Source organism: Lissotriton vulgaris, chromosome 3_1 (genome assembly GCF_964263255.1).
Source record: "Lissotriton vulgaris chromosome 3_1, aLisVul1.2, whole genome shotgun sequence".
NCBI classification, from domain to species: domain Eukaryota; kingdom Metazoa; phylum Chordata; class Amphibia; order Caudata; family Salamandridae; genus Lissotriton; species Lissotriton vulgaris.
Window position 1 is genome coordinate 1,531,408,482 of NC_141689.1, and position 26,482 is coordinate 1,531,434,963.

General features: G+C 46.0%; 1 protein-coding gene across 1 annotated transcript in view; it reads left to right on the forward strand.

The window, feature by feature from the left end:
* The window catches only part of DKK2 (dickkopf Wnt signaling pathway inhibitor 2), a 275,731-nt gene extending 272,328 nt beyond the window's left edge, over positions 1-3,403 (forward strand). Inside the window, exon 4 of the mRNA XM_086962023.1 lies at positions 2,770-3,403. Within this exon, the coding sequence (XP_086818149.1) occupies positions 2,770-3,020 (251 nt within the window). The 3' untranslated portion in view covers positions 3,021-3,403. The remainder of the gene's footprint in view (positions 1-2,769) is intronic.
* The last annotated feature ends 23,079 nt before the right edge of the window (positions 3,404-26,482 follow it).

A 26,482-nucleotide genomic window follows, 5' to 3' on the forward strand; every position in this document is an offset into this window, starting at 1 on the left:
TGGCACATGACATTTCTCCTAATATGTAATGCCTGTAGTTTTTCCAAAGTATATACTATTCTACTTAATGATGAACGACCAGGGATTCTGGCCCCTGGCCATCACTAGAAGCAGACAGGTGCAGACAGGCTTGCATTTGGCACATCAGCGGTGCGCCTGCTCCCCAGTGTTCATTTTATGGGGCAACAGGAATAACAACTAGAGTGCCTACCAGGATGACATCTCTAATCTGTCATGCTAATGGCTTCCGGCATTAAACACAGCCGAAGTCCAAATTTTAAAGGCGGAAAACTTCTGATCCCCAAAAATGCAGTGCACAGACTTCAAATAGAGTAACAATTTCCATTCCCTTAAGCTACCACTTCAGTGATTAAAAAATACTTTAAATGGTTAAAGCACACATGCTCTAGGTAAAATTTGATTAATTTGCTATTCACGTGCTAATACTCCCCATAATTCCGAAAAACACAGAATTAAAATGCAAAGAAAGTTTTAAAATTTTGTAATCTAAAAACTTTGTGCAACTGATGGTCTAACAAAAGTACAAGCCTGCTTTGCTACATGTCAGTGCCTCTGCGTACATTTTATGGGGTAGCAAAAATAACAAGTAGAGCGCCTACCAAGATGGCGTCTCTAATCTGTCCCCTAATAATTTCCGGCATTAAACACATACGAATTACAAGTGGAGATCATCTGAGGCAAAAAAATGCAGTGCATGCAGTACAAATAGCGTAACAACTACCCTTCCCTTAAGCTCCCACTTGAGTGAATAAAAATGAATTCAAAAGGTTAAAGTGCAAGTGCCATAAGTAAAATTTGATTCATTGGCTAGTCACAGTAAAAAATCATCTTTAATTCCTCAAACACAGAATAAAAATATAAAGAATGCTATGAAATTTTGTAATCTAAAAACTTAGTGCAATTGATAATCTAACAAAAATACACGCCTGCTTTTTAAAGGCCAACTATTTTCATGGCTCGGCTCGCGTAGGGGTCGAAGAGCCCAGCCAGAACCTTGGCTTGGCTCTCTCTGTTAATTTGCTGGGTCGCTTACTTCCACACTGACCAATATGTTGCATAGAGTTCTCAGCTGAAACATCTTTCCTTTCTTCATCAGACCCCATGAGATTCATACCTCATCCAATCTAAGTCTACTTTCCACCGATCTCACAGGCTTTATAGGGACACTCTGCAACAACTAGAAACACGCATTGTATATGTCTTGATGTTAACAGTACACATCCAGTCCATGGAATCCATGTTCATCTAGCCATTGGAATTTGTACTGGAATGGTAGGCTTCCAGTGCAAATCCAGTCTTGTATAGTTCAAGCTCACCTCTGTAAGGGGATGTGTCGAGCAAGGAGCCTTGAAGAAAGCTGGTCCCGGGCCAAGCAGCCACAGAAGGCCAATCTTAATCGACATGCCTGTGGTGTGTTTGTCCCCTTGCCCAACAAACACGACAGATTTGGTTTTGCATTAAAAATGAGTAAATCTACCCCTGCCAGTGTTTTCATACCAGTTCCAACCAACACGTTTCCCTGCAAAGGTTCTCTGAACTAGACATACTGGCAAAACACGAACCAGCCAATGCCACCTCTCCAAGGAGTGCTCTCTGTGGGAGAAAGGGAATGCAATGATAACAGAGTAGTGATTAGCAGGGTTTGGTATGTTTGCATAAGAAGGGGAACATGGATAAAGGTATTTAATTGTCTTAGGTTCACTGTGATCTCTGCAAACCAGGGCTTAATAAATACCCCACTGATGCTACTTTACATCAATATGAAGATCTGCATGTTATTGCCCATGGGATATTGACTGCTGACTAGTGTTTACATCCCTCCATATTACAGACAGTGGGATTCTGGCCTGCTTGATCTGTTAGGGAGCTCAGGGCACTGCATGTGCTGCACAGACCTACTTTACATATTATGGTCCTCACTAGAGGAAGAGTTTTCAAATCCTCCTTTATATAATCTATTGAGTTGACTACTATAGCCTGCCTCTTCACATATTTGATGGGAAGGTGGGACTCCATGAGCCATATTATCATAAATGCTCAAGTGGCTCAAATGGTGTGTGCGATTTGTGATCTGCACCTCTCGGGGGGACCTTTGTATTACATAAGGGATTGCAGATGGTTGCACACCTCCCTCTGTTAAAATGATCGTGCTGGCACACATGGACTACCAGTGCAAACCCAATTCTGTCGGGAAGTGGACTTATGCACATGAGGGAATGTTGTTCCTCCCCACCCAAACTGTATTACAGATGCAGGATCAGAGGCAAAGAGACTGTCAGGAGGTGCACTGTCTGTGTGCCGTATAACAGTGTGGCACAGTGAGTGGACTCCCCATTTGAGTCCTTTGGAAGGAGGAAAGAGGATCCTATCGAAACCCCAGACCCTCTCCTGCTGCTGAATTCAGTCACTCACTGCACCCACTGTGCAGGCTAGAGTTACAGTAGCTCATGGGACAGCTCATTAATTGTGATAGATTGCATTGAACCAGTGTGCCCTGTCTGTATTTGGAGTTTACCACTGTGGTCAAGGAAGACTATGGTTAATAAGCTTATTAGGCTACATATAAGATCACATATAACATTTTATTTTAAAAGGTGACGATTATGCTGTTTGCTTTGCCAATATTCTGAAATGTAATATATTGGGAAGTCACCAGTTCCATCATGTGTTCTATTATTCAAGCCTGTTTATCAAGACTGATTTGTAACCATTAAGCACAATGTTCACTACTTTATCTTTTCTTGGTAGGGCACGAGGGAGACCACTGCCTGCGCTCATCAGACTGCATTGAGGGATTCTGCTGTGCTCGTCATTTCTGGACCAAAATTTGCAAACCAGTTTTGCACCAAGGGGAAGTGTGCACTAAACAGCGGAAGAAAGGATCCCACGGCTTAGAGATTTTCCAGCGGTGTGACTGTGCCAAAAGCCTGACCTGCAAAGTTTGGAAAGATGCCACCTACTCATCAAAATCCAGACTTCATGTGTGCCAGAAAATCTGAGCAGCCCATGGCTAAGCCCCCATGTCAAAAGACTGTGAATTTGTGTATTTAATGCATTGCTGCCTGGTAGAACATACAAGGATTGTAAATAAGAAGACAGACTATGAAGGAAGGATTGCAAAGAAAACAGCCATTGCCAAAGCTAAGCTGGACAGTGCCTTGGTAGCTGGAGTTTTCCGCTATGCAACTTGTTTGTGTAAATAATGTAAACAATGAATGAAAGTGCCATTATATTAAAAAAGCAAGGAGAACTATTGTCATGTATTATATCTATATAGAAGTCCAGTGACATTGCAACTATCTATACTGTCCTATGGTAGAGGTGACCGACAATGTATTCTTTTTTTAGAAAAACAAATTAAAATATTCCTACATAAACCTTACTGGAAGAGGAACAGTCTTTAAGAGATGTGTAAGACATGCATGGAAATCCCAGAGCATCACCCTTTGAATGAATTGAAGAAAGGGATGCATACAAGCAGTTCTGTGTGAACTGACCACAGGCACGAGAACCTTAGTAGTAATTCTGATTCTTGCAGTGGTATTGTCCAGATTGAATTATTCCATTCCAAGTAAAAATGGTTCCTATCAAAGCCACTATTCAAGCTACATAGTGCAACGTATCATGCTGCCTGACTGATATTTGGCCTGAAATGTCTTGACCATATCGCCCTAATACCAAATTGTCTCTCTTGGCTGCTAGACAAAGAAAGGTAACAGTTCATTGCCCCCAGGAACCCGCAAGTCCTTGTCCCACTCATGACATATGGAGCTAACCATCTCCCAGACAGAAAAAAGAACAGAGGAATGCTTGGACCCCTACCCAACCCCCACCCACTGGGAGTACTTAACCAGTACTTAACCAGCATTCATCTGGTTCTTTTTCTATTTGCTGACAGACTGTTAAGGATGAAGAATGGGAGTGCTCCTGCAGGTCTCAGGCAGCCGGTAGGATTCACGTTTCCCTGCCTGAGGAGCTTGTGGAGAGCTGTTTAGGATCCGGAGGCCATGTCAGGAGACTGGTGATGGTGTGGATGCAGAACCACCTGGCTTCTGTTTTTTATTTTGTACTAGCACCTCCATGAGGGGAGTATGGTTGTGTGGTCCTGGCCTTGAGTCTCTTCAGTGTTGTGGAGCCATTCTGGGGGGCTTTTTTGGCTGCAGTCCAGTGAACCTGGGCACTTTCGTTCACGGGGCACACTGCTGGCCTTTGCCTCTTTCAGAGACCACATTGTGGAGCCACGTTGGGACTGCCCTGAGGTAATGGGCCTTGTAGTGGGAGCTTGGGCCATTCTGTCTGGCAGCTTCAGTTCCTGTGTGTGGGGCGACCTCTCTTCCGCATGTAAGTACCGCATAGCAGCGTTTTCTCCTTGTTTCGGATTCCTGGCTGGCGTACCAGTGGGGTAAGGGTGTCTGCCGGTGGGTTGCAGTGTCTTCCTGTTGCCCATTGGTCGGGGGGGATGTGGATGGTGGCCTCTACTGGCGATTGTTCCAGCATCTGCCTGTGACCTGGCTCTCTGCCTCGCCCTGCCCCTTGCTCCTGGGCTGCTGGAGATGGCTGGGTGCGGGAGGCCTCATTTTGGTACTGGTGCGGGTGCAGCACACCAACCACAGCTTGAGGCAGTAGGTCCTTCGGGCCCTGTTTTCCTTTACTGCAGAGGACTTGGCCTACCCGTCAGTCTTCTTGGAGGTACAGGTTTGGGCTGTGCCTCTGTTGGTTCCTCAACAGGCTCAGGTGGTGGTGCGTAGAGCTGTCAGCGACAAACACGAACATGCCCTTAGACGTGAGCTCAGTTCCAGCTCAGCTTATGCATGCTACTCAGGGCATGCACGCACTCTTTTGGTTTGGCAAAGCCTTGAGTGTACGTCTTATTTGTATAGGCTCCTTTTCATCTTACTGTCTGTAGTTGTGTCCTGTATGGATTGGGATTGGATCCTGGCTCCTGGGTCACTCTTATGTGGTATGTGGTCTCTATGGCCTTTTCTGTGGCAGGTTTGCGGAGTATGCTTTTCTCTGTTCTCGGGGGCCTAGTGTGTTGCTAGGGTTGTCTTTTTGATTTCCGATGTCCTTGGTTTGGAGGCCTGTGGGGGGCCGGCTTGTAGGTAGGCCTGCTCTCTTTTCTGCTGTGTCTCTGTGGGATTGGGTTCCAGCCAGTTGATAGGGGTTCTTTCCGTGTGGGTCCTTAGGCTAAGTCTGGGCTGTCTGTGTCACTTTCATTTCTGCTGCGATTCTCTGGCGAGTGTGGTTGCGTGCTGTCACTGCTGCTCCTTTGCAGCTTTCCTGCCTTCCAGTCACAAGTGGTGGGTTCTGCATACGGTTTCTTTTGGCTGGTCTCTGGCTCTGCCTGTTTGGTTGGAGGATGGTTCTGAGCCAATTGGCGGGGTTGGGTTGTTGCCTGCCCTATGTGCCTTGTGTAATTTCTGGCGCCCCTTTCCTTGTGTTCAGGGATGTGTGTTTTGGTGTGGCTGTTGTGGAGGTTCTTTGGTTCTGGGTTCACCCCTTGGCGGCTTTGCTTCTTTGATGGATATTCTTGACCCTGTTTTGCTGGGCACTTTTGGGGTGAGGCCTTTGCGTTCCTTTGCCCTCTTGGCCGTGGGGACCCTCATGGTTGGGGTTGGTTGGCTTCTTGGTGGCCCTGCTGTTTGGTTTGGGGTTGCTGGCTGTGCCCCTTATCGAGAGTCTCTGGTTTTCCTTTTGCTGACCTCGGGTCGTGGCATGGGTGTTGCATGCTGCTGCTTGCCCTCCTGGACTGATTTGGCCTTTCTGTCTTGGTGCCTGGCCTTCTGGTGGTTGACGGGGTTCCTCCTCCTCCTCCTGTCTCTGCTGGCTGGTGGGTGATTCAGTCTGCTGGGTTGGCAGGTGCCTCTGTGGCCATCTGCAGTTTTGGGCTGTTGGCCGCCCGCTTGTCTGGTGTGCTTCTGGCTCCCTAGTCTTTGCGGTTGTGACATGGGGATTTATTTCCTGCTTGTTCTGCTCTGATGTCTGTGGCTGTCTGCATCGCCCGTTGCTCTGGGGCCATCATGGGCTTTGTCTTGGCACTTCTGCAAACCTTCCTGTAGGTTGTCCTTTGCCCTCCAGGCCAGTTGGTTGGCTGGTTGTTTAGTTGGGAGTGTCCTCCATCCTGGTTTGGCTGTTTGGCTCAGTGTCCCATTAGCCTTGTCCCAGCCGTTGGGTCTGGGGTGTGCTGTGGCTGGTCGCTGTTTGTGTTGTTTGGTGTGTGGCTTCTCTCTGGTGAGTTTATCTTTCTCCAGAACAGTTTTTTCTACGTGGGTCGGCTCCCTGGGGTTGTGTTTGGGGGTTGTCGTCCTTGGTGTGTGTTGTTTGAGGCGGGGACTTCCCTGGAGTGCCTGTTTGGTCTTTGGGTTCTTCTGGTCTCAAAGCCTTGGGGGTTTTCCTCGCTACGCCCTTTTTTCCTCTCTGGTTTTTGGGTCCTAGTCCGGTTCGGTCTGGTTCCAGATCCTGGGGTGACCGCCCTTTGAGGGTGTCTTTCTTTGGTTCGGTTGGGGCCTTGTTGTTGGCCTCTTTTCCTGATGGGGTGTTGTGATTCGCTGTTTTTTTTGCCTATCGCTCTCCCCATGTTTTCCTGTTTTGGTGAGGTATGAGTTTTGGGCTGCCTGGTCCTTTTGGTTGGTCTTTGGGCTACTGGCGCTCATCAGGGCTGGTTACTTCTGGCCGTGGTTTTAGCTGTGGCTTCCTTGGGCATGTTTCCAGTTGTGTCCCGGTTTCCACTGCGTTCCTTGTTGTGTGCCTCAGTTTTGGCCTGTTGGCAATGTCCCTATGCCACTGCTCTGGCTTCTGCTCACAGACTGACGGCTTTGGCAGTCGTCCTGTGTCGGCGCTGGTGGTTGGTGCTGGGCATTCTTGCCACTGGGCCTGATCCTCCTATTGGGTTTTCACTGGCGGTGGTGTTCTTTGAGCTCTCTGGTCGCTGGATCCATCAGCAGGGTGTGGGCTTGCTCCTTGGTCAGTGCTTCCCCCCTGTCTGGTTTGGTCTTTTCGGTTTTGGTTTTTCCTCCTCATGCTCTTGCGCCCTGGTTTTCTGTCTGGGGTTTGGGTGCGGGGGTCTGTCCTGAGACTGAGTGATCCTGTCCTTGGCTGGTCCTCTGGGGGTGTGCCTTGGCCCCAGTAATGGACCCTTTCCTCCTTTTTTTTGAGCTGCTCTGCTGTGGGTCTCCCCAATTGTGGTGGGGTTGGTCCTGTTGTTCTACATTTCCTGGTTGGGACATGTGGTTTTTGGTTGTTCTACTGGTTCCCCTCACCTCTCATCCAGGTTTGGTTGTGTGAGCTTTCACTGTTGATGGGCGTTCCTTAGTTTGTCTGCTTGGGTTGCTCTTGGTCAGTTCTGCTCTCCTGTCTCTTGGTCTTGAGTGGCGCTGGGCGTTGGTGGCCTTGTGACCCTGTGGGATCTCTTTCTGGCTTTTAATGCCCAGGGGGGTGCTTGGTTGGTTCTCGTCCTCCTTGTGCCTGTGGTTTTGGTGGTGTCGTTGCTTCAGCCACCATTTCTGGGGTTTGGCCTTTGGGCTTGGGGTCTCAGTGGTGTGCCTCCTTTCCAGCTTTGATTTTGATTGTCCTTGCCTGGTCGCCTTCATGGGGGTTTTCTGGCTCGCTCCCTTCCGGTCTGCAGTTTTAGGATTTGGGGGCTCTCGGGGCCGGGGTGCCCTGTTTTGTTTTATTTTCCGTGTTTGGCTAACTCCTTTGTGCCTGTGGTGGCTTCTCCTTTCCGTTTGTCTCTGAGGCTGGTGTTTCCAGCTTTGGTGTTGGGTCCTGGTTCTACAGGGCCTTGGTTGTGTCCCTGTTGGTCTGTCCCTGGCTTTGCTGGTGTCTGGCCTCTTTGGGCCTTTTTCCGTCTGTGGTCTCCTTGCTGTCCTTCTCTTGTTGGCTGTCTCTGGTGCTTCCTTTGTGTGGACTCCTCCTTCGATGTTGGTTTGGGGCCAATACCGGTGTGGGTTGGCTGTCCTCTGGGTTTTGTGGCATTGGTGGTCCTTCGCTTTAGTTGTGTGGCAGTGCCGTGGGCTTGCTGGTATTTTTGTTCCACTTGGTTGTTCTGGGTGGTGTGGCCCTTTTTTGGTTTGTAGAGTTGGGGGCTGTGTACTGTTGCCTGTTTTTTTCATGTGGTTCTCCTGTTTGCTTCACTTAGGATGCTGCTTTTGGTGTGGTGTCCTGGCTGTTCTTTGGGGGATCAGCAGGCCAAGTTTCTGGCTTTGGTATGCTCCACATGTCATGAATGGGATGAGGACTGGAGGGACCTTGCAGTAATGCTCTTTTACTTACCATTAATCTTCATTACTCCTCGTCCCATTGTCCTGTTGCCTCATTGTCCTTGTCCCATTCATGATGTCCCAGTCTCCCGGATGGCCAGCTTTCCTGTTGGTGGCTTGGTAGTTCAGGATGAATGCTGGGTAAGCATTGGTTAAGTACTCCCAGTAGGAGGGGTTGTGGTAGGAGTCCCAGCATTCATCTGTTCTTTTTTCTGTCTGCGAGATGGTAAACTTCATATGTCATGAATGGAACCAGGACAATGTGACCAGGAATAATGAAGATTACTGCTAAGTAATTGGGCAATATTGCATGTGTGGTACTTAAGGCCACGCTTGGCCACACCTTCTGGTTACCACTTTAAGGTCCAGTCTTAATACCGATTCCCCAGCCTACGGACAACATTCCGCACCCACCCCTCCATTCACATTGTAAGATACAAATGCTTTGGTCAGAAATCGCAACTTGTCGAAGATTTAGCTCTCTGTTTTTCTTACCACAGCAAAATAAAGGCTCGGAGTCGACTTAGATTTTGCAGCTGAGGAAAGACGTGTGGTGTCTATGCTGCCTATAGGTCCAAAGAGGACTCATCTCCTTGTATTCCTGAATTTCTTCTATATTGATGAGTCCAGTCCAGTTTGACTCTTTAAGGCCTACTCTCCCACTAGCAGATAGATCAGATATGTACACAGACTAGGGAAGCATTCCTTATAAATCTATAGTCTAGGAAAGAAGGCGGGCAGACCTCCCAAATGACACAGCTGGCCACAACGTTCATTGTACAGCCAAATTCTACAAAACTCCCCCCCCCCCATCTCTCATCGGTTTCACCTCCCTAATGCGCTTCAATATAACTGAAAAGCATCAATTAAATTGTAACAAAATTGTAAATCACTGTTCAAATAAACAAGTAGTTGTAAGAAATGTTTCAAACATAATTACAATTGACAATCTACTACACAAAGTGATGGAACTGTCACATAGAAGGCGTGAGTCAGAAAACCACTAGGCACACTGGGGCAGATTTACAATAACTGGCGCATCCCCAGGGATGCACCAGTTATTGTGCGCCGCAGCTCCGCCACCCATGGTGCGCCGCATTTACAATTCGGCGCACCATGGGGCAAAAACTGCACAGATGCTTCACGCATCTGTGCCATAAAGGCGGTGCATTGCTGGAGTTGCGTCGCAAGCGCGACACAGCTCCAGCAATACTCTGGGGGGCCCTATCTGTCCAATGCTGCGTAAAGCCTTACGCCTGCTTCAAGCAGGCGCAGGGTTTTGACGCAGCATTGGCCTAAAAGTGACTGAGTAAAATCTTGTAGATTTCACTCAGTCTCTTTTAGGAAGCATTCCTGCGCAGGAACGCCCCCCCTGCGCAGGAATGCCTCCTTATGGTGCAGGGCTTTACAACGTGACGCATCTCCCAGATGCGTCACATTGTAAATACCCCACACCATGGCGCATCTTTTGCGCTGCTGCTGCGTCACAAAAGTGACGCAACAGCGGCATAAAAGCGGCACAAGGGGCTTGTAAATCTGCCCCAAAGCTTGCATGCACACTGTCTTCAACTCAGCCTTGTGAATTTGGCCCTGCAACATCCGATTCACGAATGGAGCTTGAGAGTTTTGGTGAGCAAGGAGCTCTCACTCCGTTCTAACTCATTACACTCCTCAATGAATAGCTAAATGTGTGCGACCAAAAGTTATTTATTAAATCTATTCATCCCCCTGCGATGAGAGTCAGGACATGATACACTTAGCAACTCCCTTGCTTTCAACCCGCATGGGTGGCACAGTCTGGTCAGGTGACGTGCCTTAAGTGGCCTAAATTCAAAAATGCATGCTTTCTTTTTCTACCTCGAACTAGGTAGTAGTAAGGAACAAGCATTTACAATGCAATGGTCTCGGCAATATTAAAGATAGAGCTATTGGAATTGCTCATGACATCTTTTTTCATTTTCTTTTTAAAACATAAATAAATGGTATTGTCATTTACAATGGCAATAGGTGAGCATTAGAGAGTAGTAGAGAGTATTCGCAGACACAGAGCAACACACACACAGACAGAGCCGCACACACACACACACAGACAGAGCCGCGCACACACACACACACAGACAGAGCCACGCACACACACACACACACACACAGACAGAGGCACGCACACACACAGACAGAGCTGCGCACACACACACACAGACAGAGCCGCACACACACACACACAGACAGAGCCACGCACACCCACACACAGACAGAGACACGCGCACACACACAGACAGAGCCGTGCACACACACACACACAGACAGAGCCGCACACACACACACACACAGACAGAGCCGAGCACACACACACAGACAGAGCCGAGCACACACACACAGACAGAGCCAAGCACACGCGCACAGACAGAGCCACGAACACACATACACACACAGACAGAGCCACACACACACACACACACAGACAGAAGCAAGCACACACACAGACAGAGCCACACACACATACACAGACAGAGCCACACACACACACACACACAGACAGAGCCACACACACACACACAGACAGAGCCACACACACACACAGACAGACAGAGCCACGCACACACACACAGACAGACAGAGCCACGCACACACACACAGACAGAGCCACGCACACACACAGACAGAGCCAAGCACACAGAGGCACAGAAAAACCGGGCTGACAAGCATGGAACAGAGGCACAGAAAAACCGGGGGAACAGAGGCACAGAAAAACCGGGGGAACAGAGGCACAGAAAAACCGGGATGACAATCAGCACAGCTTGTGCTTAGTAACCCAGTACAAATTGCAGACACCCTGCTCTTTCAGATGTAAACACTTGCAACACCACAATCCGCATCCAGCAACGAAAGGCTGGTTGGAGAAAGAATACCATCCCAGTATATCAGATGAAAGCAAGTACAATGCCACAATCCGCGCATAGCAACCGAGCCGAGCTCTAAGGAGGAGGTACCCAGACCAGTAATCAGATGTAAGGTAGAAAACCACAATTGAATTGAACTTTGTGCAGGAACATGACACTAACATCCTAGATGTAAATATGTTCAGCAGCGCAATCTGCACTTTCAGCAAAAAGATGTCTTTGCTTGCATTCCAGATGTCAAAATAGGGAACGCCACAATGCCTGCATATCAACTGTGTTGTGTCAAACATTGCTATACTAGACTGGGACTGCAGAGAGATGACCACATTAAATGTCAGATCTAGCTACAATCCCTGTATATTAAGCCAGTAGAACTCTGCAGAAGACTGACCACACTATCATTTCCAATCCTTGAACAGGCAAGAGCTATGCGCAGAACAATGTACAACACAGCAATCCCTGTATTATAGCAGATCAGGGACCCTTTAATAATTGGAGATTAGTGGCGCCTGCAAAAAGTGACCACAATGAAGATTCCTATATGTACAGAATCACGAACCGTGTGCAGGGACAGACCAGTTGTGTCTGCAGAGGGTAGGAAGATGTGCACAATGGATATGTACATTTGCAATGCCAAAAACCCCATTGAGTAAGAGACTAGTCCTCTCTGCCGGAAACTAACAACATGCGCACTTCAGTTACATACACGTGCAACACCAAGGACGGTGCCTGACACTTACATTTCTGATTTAAGCATGTGCCTCACCACAATCTTTCTTCATTGACATACTAGTGTTCTATGCAGAACAGCAACACCATTTGCCTCTCAGATATTAAACTATCACCACTCTTTCCTGACTCCCCTTAATCTACTCCCATCTGTTCGGCTCAATGGCCTGAACCTCATTTGTACCCATTTAAAATCTGAGTACAGCAATCATCACTAGTAAATGACCAGTTAACCTTTGCATGGGCCTGCCTCTAGACACCACAATTTGTTGAAATCTGTAAATTATACAACAAATGATGGATTATGTGGCAAATGCTGTTAATTCACATTTATAAGGAAAGCACTACTGCCGCAGAATCTCATAATTTACTCTTTAACTAAAGTTGTTTAGTGGCTTTAGATATTAAGACATGAATTACACTGAAAAGGAAAACAATGAAGATTTCTGCAATAAATTGGTTTACCATATGCACTTGAGATTACCTGTTTTGCTGACACTGAGTGGCCGTGCTGGTGTTTTTTAGTCATAGATGTTTCAGCACAAGAAGCAGAGGCACCAATCAATCACAGAATTGCAGCCAGTTCCATTTCCTGCCAGAAAGGCCAGGCGTGCAATTAATCCCCACACTCCTTCAGGAAACACCAGCATACACACCAAAACCACACAGGAGTCCAGCAGATATTTCCCATAGTTGGGGAGGGCTGGTGTGTCCTTTCCCGTGTAGCGGCAATGTCTCATCTTTTCCAGTTATTGCTGGAGCTTATGTATAAAGAAAACATGTCTGTAGGGGACACAAAGTGCTTAGTACGTGCATGTAGTTGGCGCGTTCTTAGAGACCAGAAGCACTTATTTTTCATCATCAGGCTTTGATCCAAAGCAAAAGGTAGAAAGGTAGGGAAACAGCCACAGGATACACCTTAAAAAACATATCATGCTCTTTTTAGGTCTTGCCTAAAGAGATGAAAGCCTCTTGTGGACCAGACATTCACCTTTCAACTGCCTCTCTGTTGCTCCCTTACCCATTGTGGTACAGCAAGTGCTTACATTTTCATTTTTTATTTTTGCAGGGCCCAGGAACTGCCATTTGCTGCCTATGTCTACACATTCCAAAAGGCACTTTCAAGTTTAAAAAAAGCTTTTCATTTACTGATTCATGTGCATCCTGCCATTTTGGAATGGTTAATAATAAATAATAGAAAACGATGCGGCTGTCAGCGGCAGCCCATCCTTGTGTTTTTTTTTGTGGCAGTACTGACTAGGATCACCAAAAATCACTTTGCTTTTTGCCGATGCTGCACAGTAGTGGTAAATAACAGTGCCAAATGTAATTAGCAAGAAAGTGAGATCAATTTACTTTTCCCGTGCTTATTTGCAGTAATAGTTCCCCTCTGTTCTTCCACTAACTCTCTCAGATAAAAGAACTGTTGCTCACTTGTTTGCTCACAAATAAAAAGGGAGAAGGCACCTACCAGTTTCCTGAGCCCACGATGCAGACCTTGAGAGGCGGCATGTTTCTTCTCTCCCTGGCGATGAGCACCCGTCATAAGGTGAGCTGCTGAAACATGGACTGTTTGGACAGAGGGTAGCTACAGCAACTAGATACAAAATGGCATATGCTGGAGACACGTATGTATACAGCTAAGAAATACTGGAGGGATTCTGTGTCAGAGTTGGAGTACAACCTCTGAGCCCTGCACTAGTGCTGGGGGAGGGGCTGGTGTCGTAGCTGTTGTATAACCTCCCTGAATCCTGTATACTATTGGGGTGAGGGGTAGTATCAGAGCTGCAGTATAACCTCACTTGAAGCCCGTACTGGTGCTGGGGTTCATTGTCAGAGCTTGGGGTGCTCTGGCAATGCTGACCTGTGCTAGATTGGTACGGAGTCAGAGGTGTGCTGGAAGTATGCATAGCTGCATCAGGGATCAGTGCACGTGCTGGGGATATGGTCTCTGTGGCCTACACGAATGCTGCAGTGGGTCAGCGTCAGAGCTGGGGTGTGAGGCCTGCACTGCCAGAATGTGTTATGTAGCCTATCAGCTGCACCAGACCATGCACACTTGAGTCGCTCACACCACATGTACACAAACTGTAGTGTTCCTACTTGCGAGAGAACTGCACGGCATTACTTGGGAGGAGAGCAGAGGAAGCGGTTCTGGTTCTCGTAGTCAGCCGAGGGAACTGCGGTGGGCGGAGATCGTATCTTGGATGGCGTCTGCACGGTGGGGAGCAGCGGGGAGAGCACGGGAGCGGGCACCAGCAGGGGTCCCCAGACTGGCTGCTAGAGAGACAGCCTTGGCGATGTGTGAGCTGGGTGAGCGCCGGATCCTCTGCACATAGTGTGGACCTTGAGGGCCGGCTGTTTTTCGGAGGCTCTACCCCCGGCTGGGCTCCACTGCAGTGGAAGAGACATCAGAGGTTTGGATTTGGAGTCTCAGTGGTTTTCCTGTGCTGGGACCCTTCGGCACTGACGGGTGGCGGGAGTTATGGGGCTTGTGGTCAACACAGTGTGCAGAAAGCGCAGGAGCCGTGTGCTTTTCCTTGCACCGCTTGAGGGTGGAAAAGCGGCAGGAGCCGTTAGCCTCTGAATCAGCAAAGCGTGTGTGCAAGGAAGCGGCAGGAGCAGTTTGCTTCTCCTTGCATCGCGTGTGGGCGGAAAAGACTGCAGCTGGGCTCCGAGGCGCTGGGCGGAAGCCCCCTCCACCGCCATCCGCCGTTTCGTGCCGGAGCATGTGCGATTTGCATCACCATGACTCGGCGCCGGCCGGGCAACAATGGCGGCCGCAAAGATCCAAACATTTTGGATTCGGGGGCATGTTTTGGCCGTTCTGAGTGACGGATGACGTCACAGGTGGAAAGAACGCCCAAAACACACCCCAAATCGGAAAGAGACGGGGCTTTATTGGAGTGACGCCTGTCTCCTCCAATGGCTGGCCTCCGTTTAGGAAGCCAGCTAATGGAGAAGAGAGGAGGAGAGAGGCGGGTTCAAGCCCCCATACTCCAAGTCATTAAATCTCCGACCGGAGACTGCGCAAGCGCAGCCATTAGGTCCTAGACCTAAAAATGTCACTTTGGACCGTACCATGAAGAATGACCACTCCATTTATCTTGCACAATCTCCTGAGTTTGACTTCTACTTAGTCACACAATATGTACTAGAGTGAAAATCCTAGATGTGCACATTTTTAAAACATCTCGTTCACAAATGTCTTCACCATACCCACTGTCCTGCACAAGTCAAAAGGTGATGCAGATAAATCAAGCAGTTCTAGTAGTGGCATGTGATTTCCTTCCTTTTCGAATGCAATCTTGAGGTACATGACAAAATAATTTTTGACATAATAGCATGAGTATTGTTACATTTGTTCTCATAATATATAAGTGAATATTGAATTAAAATTCATTTTTCTGGCTGGAATTAGTTCAGACAGTTCAAAAACAGAAATTGAATATAACGCCTAATTTGTTGGGTGTTGGAAATATCCTTTTGAGCCACACATCTAAAAAATTTCAAGATGACCCCTTTCATTGCTCAGTTGAAAGGTATACTTTGTGCATCTCTTGGCAAGGAGAATCTCCACTCCGATGGATTTGGTTCAATTTGCATTTCCCTAACTTTAGGCTATCCTTACAGTTTTATAACTCCTAGTAAAACCTAGACTGAACAACACTGGTTCCAACATGTCTGCCTCAAGTCAGTGCGCATCGACCTAGCTTAGTGAAGGATCAAACTCCTGTTTAGATCAGTGAAATTTACAAGCAGGAAGGTAACGAGTGAAGCAGTAATATTGCAATGCAGAACCATCACATCACAACGTCACTAAAAGTTTTTTCACTTTATTTTTGTCACAAAATGTTTCATTGCACACCGATATCATATAGCCCTGCTGCGTATGTGTTCAATAAATTCTATAGAAAGTACTTATTCAAGCCAGTGCTTTGAAGCTGTTATTTTCCCACATGTCAGATCACAATACCTTTTTGGTTGCAGAATTCAATTATTTACTCGTACATGTTGTAGGGTGTTAAATTATCCTCAAATGCAATTCATTTCAGTGTGTCAGGTGTAGAATAGCAGATTAGGACAACCAACATCTCAGTATTTTTGCTGTCCACCATATTGTTACATCCTAGTTAGAACAAGCTTTGGCATAGCCAATAGGTCTCGCTTATAAGTATTTCGTTATGCAGCACAATATCCTTGGTGCAACAAAACCAACTGTTGCAAGGCTAAGCACTCATAAGGTCCCAAAGGCAAGACTTATTGGCTATGCCAATGCGCGTTTGCAGTGCACAAGTTTAAAAGCAGCCTCCCGCAATGCTCATACCTGAACCGATCACACAGTCACCGGGTGGCTAGAATTTGTCACACTTATGGTGCTACACAGCAGTTGTCGTAGCACCAACGATAGTTCACAAGAACTTAGGGGCATATTATTAACAACTAGCGATATTTATAGCTAAATAGGCTCAGCAACATTATTTATATCACCGCGCATCGCCAGATTTTATCGCAGAGATAAGGGGCTATTAGCAACGTTTACCTCTAAAGCGATAAAATATCCAGCGATAGCGGCGAAATGCGTGAATATCGCTGGAAAATCAATGATATTCAGGCATTATCGCTAATAGGGACTTAACCTGAATATCCACCTCCCATTGGATATACAGGCTAAGAAGTGGTCTGAGCAGGCGTTAGGATTTGGCAATATTCGCTCTTAGCGCAAATATTTTAATCGCTACGCCTGCGTTGATAATAGGCGATAGCGATGTTAGCGACTGCTTTCAGTCGCTAACAGGTTGGGTACGCCTACTTTGCATGTCATTAGCGATAAATATCGCTGACATGCAAAGCGGGCCCCAAACCACTCGCTAGCATCTAAAAGCTAAAAGCAAAAGCGTTGATAATTTCATTTCGCCTGCCTTGTTAATATGCCCATTAGTTCCTGTTTTTCTGGCATCGTGACATGAGGAAAATGACCCAGACTACTAGAATACACAAGCAGAGGTACCAGCGACCTCACTGCCGGCTAACAAGAACTGTGCATCTTTGCACAAGTAAGATGGAAAAGAAGACATCTACTAAGTAGTGTTCAACAGGGGAGGCACTATGACGTCCAGCAGACCCATCACTCAAAAGGTGCCAAGGTTTACTGCACTGCAGGCCACACTAGCACTGAACAGGCTCAATCCAGTAAGGAAACTTTATAAGACGGATGTGTGTTAACAAAGGAGGTTCGGCTAGTCCTAAAAAAGTTAAAAGTTATTGCCCCGCAGCTGACTGTCAAGAATTACACAGGACTTCTGGTGCACTATCCAACACATAGTGCCCGATTCACAGAACTAATTTAAGACAAAATCCTAAACTTCCTACCATTTTGGTATTCACAGAAGGCATTTACTCATTTTGGTATTCACAGAAGTTCGGAGTCCTAACTTTACTACTCCTAAACTGAGAAAAATCCTAACTTTAAGACTTTCGGTATTCACAGAAGGCATTTAGGAGTTCTAAAGTTAGGAGACCTAACTTTACTACTCCTAAACTAAGAAAAATCCTAACTTTAAGACTTTCGGTATTCACAGAAGGCATTTAGGAGTACTAAAATGAGGAGGTAAAAGCAGGGATGGGGGATTTAGGATGGGAAGTAATATAATTGTACTTAAGTAAATATGTATTTTTATTTATTGGTATTGAAAATAATTTATTGGTAATTAATTATTAATTGGTAATTCATTTTTATTAATTATTAATGAATCTTTATTAATTGATTAATTGATAATTATGTTAATTGTATTAATTTATTATTTGGAGCGGGTTGAGGGTGTATAGAGTAATAAGGTGGGAAGTAATTTAATTGTAATTAAGTAATAATTGAAATCATTTTTGTGTATTGATAATTAATGTATTGTTAATAATTAGTAGTTGGTATTTTTTTTATTATTTACTACATTTTTAGTATTGAAAATTAATTGGCTGTTAATTAATTATTAGTAGGTAATTAATTTTTAATAAATAATATTTATTGGGATTTATAATGAAATATTTTGTAATTGGTAATTAATTTTATTAAATTTTTTATTGGCATTGATCATTAATTTATTTTTATTTAAAAATTAAATCATTACTTTCCCTACTGTTGCACTCACTGGAGTGGGAACAGTAATATTTACCCCTATGCTATCCAACACTTTCCCTACAGTTGCACTCTCTGGAGTGAGAATAGTAATTTTTACCCCTACGCTATCCAACGCTTTCCTTACTGTTGCAATCACTGGAGTGGGAATAGTAATTTGTACCCCTAGGCTATCCAACGCTTGCCCTACTGTTGCTCTCACTTGAGTGGGAATAGTAATTTTTACCCTCGTGTAATCCAACGCTTTCCCTACAGTTGCACTCACTGTAGTGGGAAGAGTAATTTTTACCCTGCCACTATCCAACGTTTTCCCTACTGTTGCACTCACTGGAGTGGGAATAGTAAATGTTACCCTCCCGCTATCAAACGCTGATGTAAATTTATTTTTAGAGATTACATATATTATTTATTCATTTTAATATTTTTTTATTAATTTTAAGTATGTTTTGTTTAATTATATTGATTATTTAATTAAGTTAATATTACTTTTAACATAATTTAACAAAATCGATATTTTTTACAAACTATATTTTTAAACAACAATATTTTGGTGTTAATATCTGTCCATTCTATATTCTTGTTGTCGATATTTAGTCAGTGATCCGTGTTTCAAATGGGTAACGCCGAAATGCCTGCTCTAATTCAGGGATGATTCAGCAACTTAGATGATTTTTTTGCGCACATACAACCTTTTTGGCAGAAATGCAGCTATGCTTCTGTTCATAGTGTTCAAAAGAAGTGTACACTTCAAACAAAAACTGATTATTTCTCCAATAAGGTTCTCAACTCAGCTAACAAGTCTAAAGATATCTTTACTATAGTAAATTAGCTTTCTAAACCTGATAGAATTATGGTAAAACCGATTCCCTCACAGATCCTATGTGATTCTCTCAATTCCTACTTTATGGAGAAAATCACTGCCATTAAGGCCAGCATCCCTACCTCCGCTACCTTTGCAGACGCCTCTAATCTCTGTGGATCGTCGCCTCAGCTGACTATGATTCCCACTATTTCTCAGGAGACCTTTCTAGGCCTACTAAACAAAGTCGGCTCTGGCTCTCCAACTGATTGTTATCCCCCTCATGTTTTGCAGGAAGTTTTCTCTAAATGCTCAGATTTCCCACTCTCCCATCTTAATACATCAATCAAGTCAGGCATAGTCCCGGACCTTTTTAAAAGTGCAGAAATTATTCCCATCCTAAAAAAGCCAGGTGCTGACCCAGCCACTCTTGGTAATTACCGGCCAATTTCATTATTACCTTACCTGGCCAAGGTTCTTGAATTGCATGTCTCAACTCAACTTAGCACTTTTGTTGAACAGTCCAATATTTTGGACTCCCACCAGGCTGGGTTTCGACCATTCCATTCTACAGAGTCAGTTATCCTGACAGTTATGGATAATCTCAGAGGGGGGCGGATAGAGGCCTCACCCAGGCTCTGGTTCTCCTGGATTTGTCAGCAGCTTTTGACACAGTCGATCACAATATCTTGATTGACTGTGTCTGTAATGCCGGGATCCAGAGCCTGGCTTTAAAGTGGCTCTCTTCCTATCTTAGTAACCGTTCTCAATCAGTACGTCTTGACAACTTCTCCTCGAAGAAAATGGAACTGACCTGTGGGGTTCCTCAGGGCTCCTCCCTCTCCCCACTTCTTTTTAATCTGTACCTTCTCCCTCTAATCTCTTCTTTGCGGGAAAGGAAAATTTGGACCTATAATTATGCTGTTGACCTTCAACTGGTCTTTGACATTGATCTCCTTCCATCTTCTGTGTCCTTTTTTCGAGACACTATGACCTTTATCAGTGAGTGGATGAATAAAAATCAATTGAAGCTCAACCCTGATAAAACCGAGCTTATCCTCACTGGAGGACTTGCTAATCCTTGGAACTCCAACTTTTGGCCTTCTACCTTGAGCAATCCTCCTCTTCCTGTCAGCTCAGCCAAGAATTTGTGTATTGTGGTTAGCAATAACCTATTGATGAAGGCTCAGATTAGTGCGGTGGTTTCTGCTGGGTTCTTCCAATTGCGTAGAATCAAGAAGATCAGTAGATTCTTGTGCCGGGATGCTCTGATCCTGGTGATCTTGGCATTGGTTAGTTCTCGACTGGACTATGAAATTTCACTTTATGTAGTCATACGGGCTTATCAACTGAGATGCCTCCAGCTCGTGCAGAATCAGGCCGCCAGACTAATCTTCCACCAACCAAAATGGCACCGGGTTAGACCATTGATGAAAAGCCTTCACTGGCTCCCTGTGGCTAAGCGTGGCTTGTTTAAGATGGGTTGTACGATTTTTAAGGTTCTTCATGGCAACAGCCCAGCTTTTATCTCATCCAAGATTCTTCGCTATATCCCTACTCGTAACCTACGATCCTTCCACCTGAACCTATTATTCACTCCTACTTTTAAACGCAAAAAACATGGTGGCTCCCGTTTTGCTGTCTTGGCCCCTCAGTTCTGGAACTCGTTCCCTGGAGAGCTGAAGTTGGTCACCTCCTATTCACTCTTTAGGAAACGGGTGAAGACATGGCTGCTCTTCAGGCATATGATTACTAGGCTTTCTCTCTGATGCTACATTGCTTCCCACTCTAGCGCCAAGAAACCGTTGGTGAATGTGCGCTTGATAAGAACATTTTAATATAACTATTAGTGCATAGGTAACACCTGTAGATAATGTGCAGTGCCTTAGCCTTGACAACCTCATACCCTGCATGGCCATGCCTATTAGAGATCAAAATCATCCAAAAAGTTAGGAGTAGATTTATCAAGGTATTGCATTGCCCTTGCATTACGCATGGTGTCACAAGGGTAACACAATACGTACATTATATTTACCAAACAATTCAAGGCCACCTTGAGTGGCCCTGCATTGCTAGGGACATCTGGTGAAACGCAAGGCAGTGCAAATCACTGCCTTGCATTTCTCTGCCCTGGGAAGGCATTCCATGGGTATGGAATGGGAGTTTCCACGCCTAAATCGATGGATGGTAAACCTGGGAATGCATCAAAATGCTATGCCTTCCCAGGTAAAGCGCAACAAGGAGAAATGTCTTTATTTTTCGTTCAGCAGCACAGTTAGAAAGAGGAAAAAGCCTCAGAGGATTGTTTTTGTGCAGGCAGGTGTATCTTCCTGTGCAGGAAGGTGTACCTTCCTGTGCAGGAGCAGTCCTGCCTGCAACACGTTGGTGCTAGCAGATTGTGTGTCAGAGCAGGAATGCACCATATATTGATAGATATGGCCCATTCCTTCCGTCTCCCTTTCATGCAGCTCATTTTAGAAGGCCCGAGTTTGCAGCTTTAATTTGCTGTGTCACCTGAGTTGTTACCCACACCCTTTAGTAAAATGGCCAATAGGTCATGCCAGCCTCGCTGAAAGTTGTCAGTGAATTCCCATGCTTAAATGGAAATTGAGATTTTATCAGTGACATTCTCGCTTTTCTACTTCTTTTGAAGGTTCCCATAAAAGCTGTCAACACCAAACGTTAATGCATTTATAATGTTCACATAGTTTATCGTTTTGTTCTCAAGCTGGGTTGTCACTCATAAAGGGTCAAGAAATGTGAACCACTAGTTGATGTATTTACCATATTTCTGAAATATGGCAAAGTTGTTGGCTTTTTTGTATTCTCCCATTTTTACTCTTGAATATGGTTTATGCACATCTTGAATCCTGAGCTCACCAGACCTGTGGTTTGTTAATTCACTTTGTAGTAAATAGATTATCGATGTACATATAGATGAGAAAGAACAATTGGCATGACTACTCACCACCAAATAATTCAGGAAGTGGAAAGCTTCTTTCATCAGTACAATTTTGCAAAGTTTTGGATTGTGGAGGTTGCAAAGACTCCCAGTATTCCTTCATTGCGCAGTTTTGCAATGCTAAGAGAACTCAGCTAGGTCAAAGCACGACTGGCAGAGAGTGACTCGTGCTTCTGCCATATTTACCTGCAAATTCTAAGCTGGAAAATCAATGTAGATTTTTTTCTCTGAAATTTTGCATTTTGCTGAGCTTTTCTATACACTTTAACTTCATGGAGGAAAAGGTGTCTAATTTTTTAGCCAAACAAGTCTTCAAGAGAATTATTCCCTAAACGATAAACAAGGATATGTCATGAGTGTTGTAAATCGTCACAAAGGCCACGGATATGATGCCGATGTCCCAAAGTTAAACTAGGAGTTTGCTAAGTTTCTGTAGACTTTTGTGAAAGTTGCAAAATTATAAAACAAGTTCCCAGATGGGGGATGGTGGGGTAGCCGACCATAGGGATGTCTCCCCACCAGACAGTTTGGGAGGGGCGGAGCAGCCCCATTGTCTACATTTTGTAGATTGGCTACGTATTTGTAGCCCAAACAATTAAGGCTAGCGGCGGGCGCTCCCAGCAACCATTTTATGTTTGGTGTCCTAGTGGCTGGGAGCGCATTGTACCTGGGAAGATTTTTTATGGTGCTTTGCGAGTCTAGGGTATATCAGTAGGTTAGTTTAGGGGAATAAAATTTGGTCTCACCATTGCCATGGAGGTTTACAGGGTCCAGGAGGCATTAAGGCTCCTGAGCGTAGCCGGGTGCCTTGACCTGGTGACCCCAGAGGCTGCTTGGCCGGTGAGCCTAAAGCGGCAGGCGTCTGCGGGAGGAGCCGCTGCGGTTGCGGCATGCTCCTAACCAAGCGGTGCAAGACATTGGCGGTGAGTGAACGGGCCACTCCCATGCAAGGGGACGTCTGGCAGCACGGGGCTGGGGACATGCAATGAAACCCCGGGGCAGGCTGCGGGCCAAATTAAAGTGCGATGGAGGCGTGGTTCTGTGCAGCCGGGGGTCTAAAAATCAATGGATGTAATTGAGAAGGCACAGATACCGGGAGGGGGATATGCAATGGTCCAATCTGACGAGGAATTTAGAGCATGCCTGGCATGGGACCCTGCAGCGAAATGGAGGGAATTGGAAACATGTTTGTGGCAGCATACGATGGAAGCAGCCAAAGGGGGGAAGACGATGTTTATGGTCAGTGGTTTGCCTATTGTCTATTGGCCGTTTCAAGGGACACCCACCTGGGGAGGGGTGGGGGTGAAGGGATGAGTCAATCAGGAGCATGGGGGTTGCTGGGACTTTAACAAAGGCATGTGCACACAGGAGTTCTGTAAGTTTTGCCACAAATGCTCGAAATGTGGAGGCCAACACACACTGGTCAACTGCTTCGGAGCGGGGCGGAAACAAACAGGGAGGTCAGCAATGGCACCAGACAGGGGGTAACTCAGGGGGGCAGCAGCAACCATTTTTCAGGTACACCGGGAGGTAAGGGGCCCCAAGAACCTGGGCCCAAAGGCTCGTACTCGAGAGAGTGGAGGCGGGGCTACAGGGCTATGAAGAGCAACGGGCAGCCCAGGTTTTGAGAGGAGTGTCAGATGAGGGTTTTGTTTGGGGTAGAGGGGGTCAAAGAATTACAAGATGGGCAGAGAATCTAAAGTCAGCTACAGAACATAAACAGATAGTCAAAGAAAAACTAAACAAAGAGGTGAAAGAGGGGAGGGTGGCAGTGTCTTTCAAAGACTGGCCCACAGAGAACTTAATCATTTCTCCCATTGGAGTAATGCCAAAAAAGGAAATGACCTGAATTTTGAGTAGTTTTAAATCTATACTACTCACTTCACTGCTTTTTAATCCCACCAGTGACAGCAAGTCAATAAAAATAGTGTTTTGCATCTTCTAGGCAGTTTTACATTCACCCTTAGTTTTTCCTTAGTCGCCCTGCACTCTAACTACACCTAAACACTCACATATGGGATTTTAGCATCTCAGTCTGGCTAGTAAACATCCTTTTAAAAACATCCATGAGCTTCTTCCTCACAGTGAGGAAGGTGTAGCTCTCAGTAGGACTAGGTTTTCCTACTGGGAGGAGGAACCCATATGATGAAGCATGCCACCTTTGGTGAGTGAGGGTTTTCGTCCTTAAGGGATAATTCACCCTGTTATTTATGAGAGATTAAGAGATGTTGCATTTCCATCACACTTATATCCTAATATATGATTTATGTCCGAGTTTTTAGACCCAAGGTTGTATTGTGTTACTGATTATGATTACGGGAAGCTCTCCTCGCTGGTCTTCAAAATATATTCCCTAGGACCCTCCCCCATCTGCTTTGTTGTACAGTCAATACAGACTGATACAGCACTTGTCCTAGCCAGAAGGGACTTCAGTCACTGATTTTATTGATGAGGAGGCAGCCACGATATCATATTCATCGGTTGACGTGGACATGTCACTAGTAGTGAAGGCGGGGGCAACTGCACCAATGGCAAAATATGCCATAAAATCGGCTTTTCGGTTGCTTCCAGTCCATCCATATGACTGGGATCTCCTGGGTATCCATTTTGACGGAAAATGGTACGTTGACAAAGCACTGCCGATGGGATGCTCTATCTCATGTGCATTGTTTGAGTACTTCAGCATGTTTCTACAGTGACTCTTTTCTCGGTGCACAGGGCACCAGCTGGTAACACACTATCTAGATTACTTTTTCTTTGTGGGTTCTCCGGGCTCCACGGAATGCCAGATAGCACTGGACAATTTCCATGAGCTGATCGAGGAACTTGGGGTGCCACTGGCACAGAAAAAGATGATGGGCCCCAGCACAGTGCTGTCTTTCTGGGTATTGAGCTCGACTCCAGTACTGTGCGGGTGCGCTTGCCAGAGGACAAAAAAAGAGAAACTTTTGTTATTGCTGTGGGGCATGTTATCAAAGGACAAAGTGAGGGTCAAGGATATTATTGGGCCATCTCAACATTGCGTGCAGAGTAGTGAGGGCAGGGAGGATATTCTGTAGGAGACTAGGGCGTGCGTTGTCAGGGCAACATCTATCTCGCATTCACGTTCACTGTTTCTACAGTCGTTTAATGGCATTCTGCTGGCAAGGGAAGAGGAAATGATATGGGATGTACAAATATTTACTGATGTGGCAGGCAGCATAAGCGTTGGCTTGTTCTAGCAAGGGAGGTGGTGCACGCAGAGCAATGGCCATCACATTGGAAGGACAGCGGCAGAAGCATAGCTTTCTTGGTATTTTTTCTACTAGTGGTAGCAATAACGCTCTGGGGGAGGAATTAGCTCACAAGTAAGTTCTATTTAGGGTGGACAGCATGGCAGTAGTCAAAATTGTGAATCGCCAGTCTGCAAGTGACAAGCAGGTTTTGAAATTGCTAAGAGTATTTGTGTTGGGCTGCTTGGAACACAAAATCGCTTTTAGGGCTTTACACGTCAAGTCAAGTCAAGTCAATATATTTATATAGCGCGCTACATACCCAGAGGGTCTCAAGGTGCTTGAAGAGGGGTGGGGAATTACTTCTCGAATATCCAGGTTTTAAGCTGCTTTCTGAATGCTAGGTGGTTTTGAGTGAGGCGAAGGTGCAAGGGAAGTGAGTTCCAGGTTTTGGCCGCTAGGTAGGAGAATGATCTTCCTCCCATGGTGGTTTTGTTGACGCGGGGAACAGCAGCGAGGGCTTGGTTGGAAGAGCGCAGCTGGCGGGGGGGGTGTAGAAGGAAAGCCGTGTATTGAGGCATTCGGGTCCAAGTTCGTAAAGAGCTTTGTATGTGTGGGTGAGGAGGCGGAAAGTTATCCTCTTATTGACGGGGAGCCAGTGGAGGTTTTTCAGGTGACCAGAAATGTGTTCTTTACGCGGGATGTCTAAAATGAGTCTGGCTGATGCATTCTGGATGCGTTGGAGTTTTTTCTGGTGTTTACGTAGTGCAGGCGGCTTGTAACCAGTGCGTGGGTGACCGCTTTTCTAGTTTCGGTGGGGATCCAGCGAAATGTTTTTTTGAGCATGCGAAGAGTGTTGAAGCAAGATGAAGAGACGGCGTTGACTTGTCTGGTCATCGAGAGTGAGGAATCCAGGATGACGCCTAGATTCCGTGCGTGATCCGTCGGGATGGGTGCTTTTCCAAGGGCCTCTGGCCACCAAGTGTCGTCCCAGGCGGAGGGGGGGGTACCTAAGATAAGGACTTCTGTTTTGTCTGAATTCAGTTTCAGACGGCTATGCTTCATCCATTCGGCTACCTCTTTCATTCCTTCATGTAGGTTGGTTTTGGCGATGTTTGGGTCTTTGGTGAGTGAGAGGATCAGTTGAGTGTCATCAGCGTAGGAGATGATGTTGAGGTTGTGTTGGCGTGCGATGGTCGCGAGGGGGCTCATGTATACGTTGAAGAGGGTGGGGCTGAGAGAAGATCCTTGTGGCACGCCACAAATGACTTCAGTGGCCTCTGACTTGAATGGTGGGAGGCGTACTCTCTGAGTTCTTCCGGCAAGGAATGAGGTGATCCATTCCAGTGCTTTTCCTTGGATTCCGATGTTTCTGAGTCGTTGTAACAGGGTGTTATGACAGACTGTGTCGAAGGCTGCGGAGAGGTCGAGGAGGATGAGGGCGACTGTGTCTCCATTGTCCAGTAGA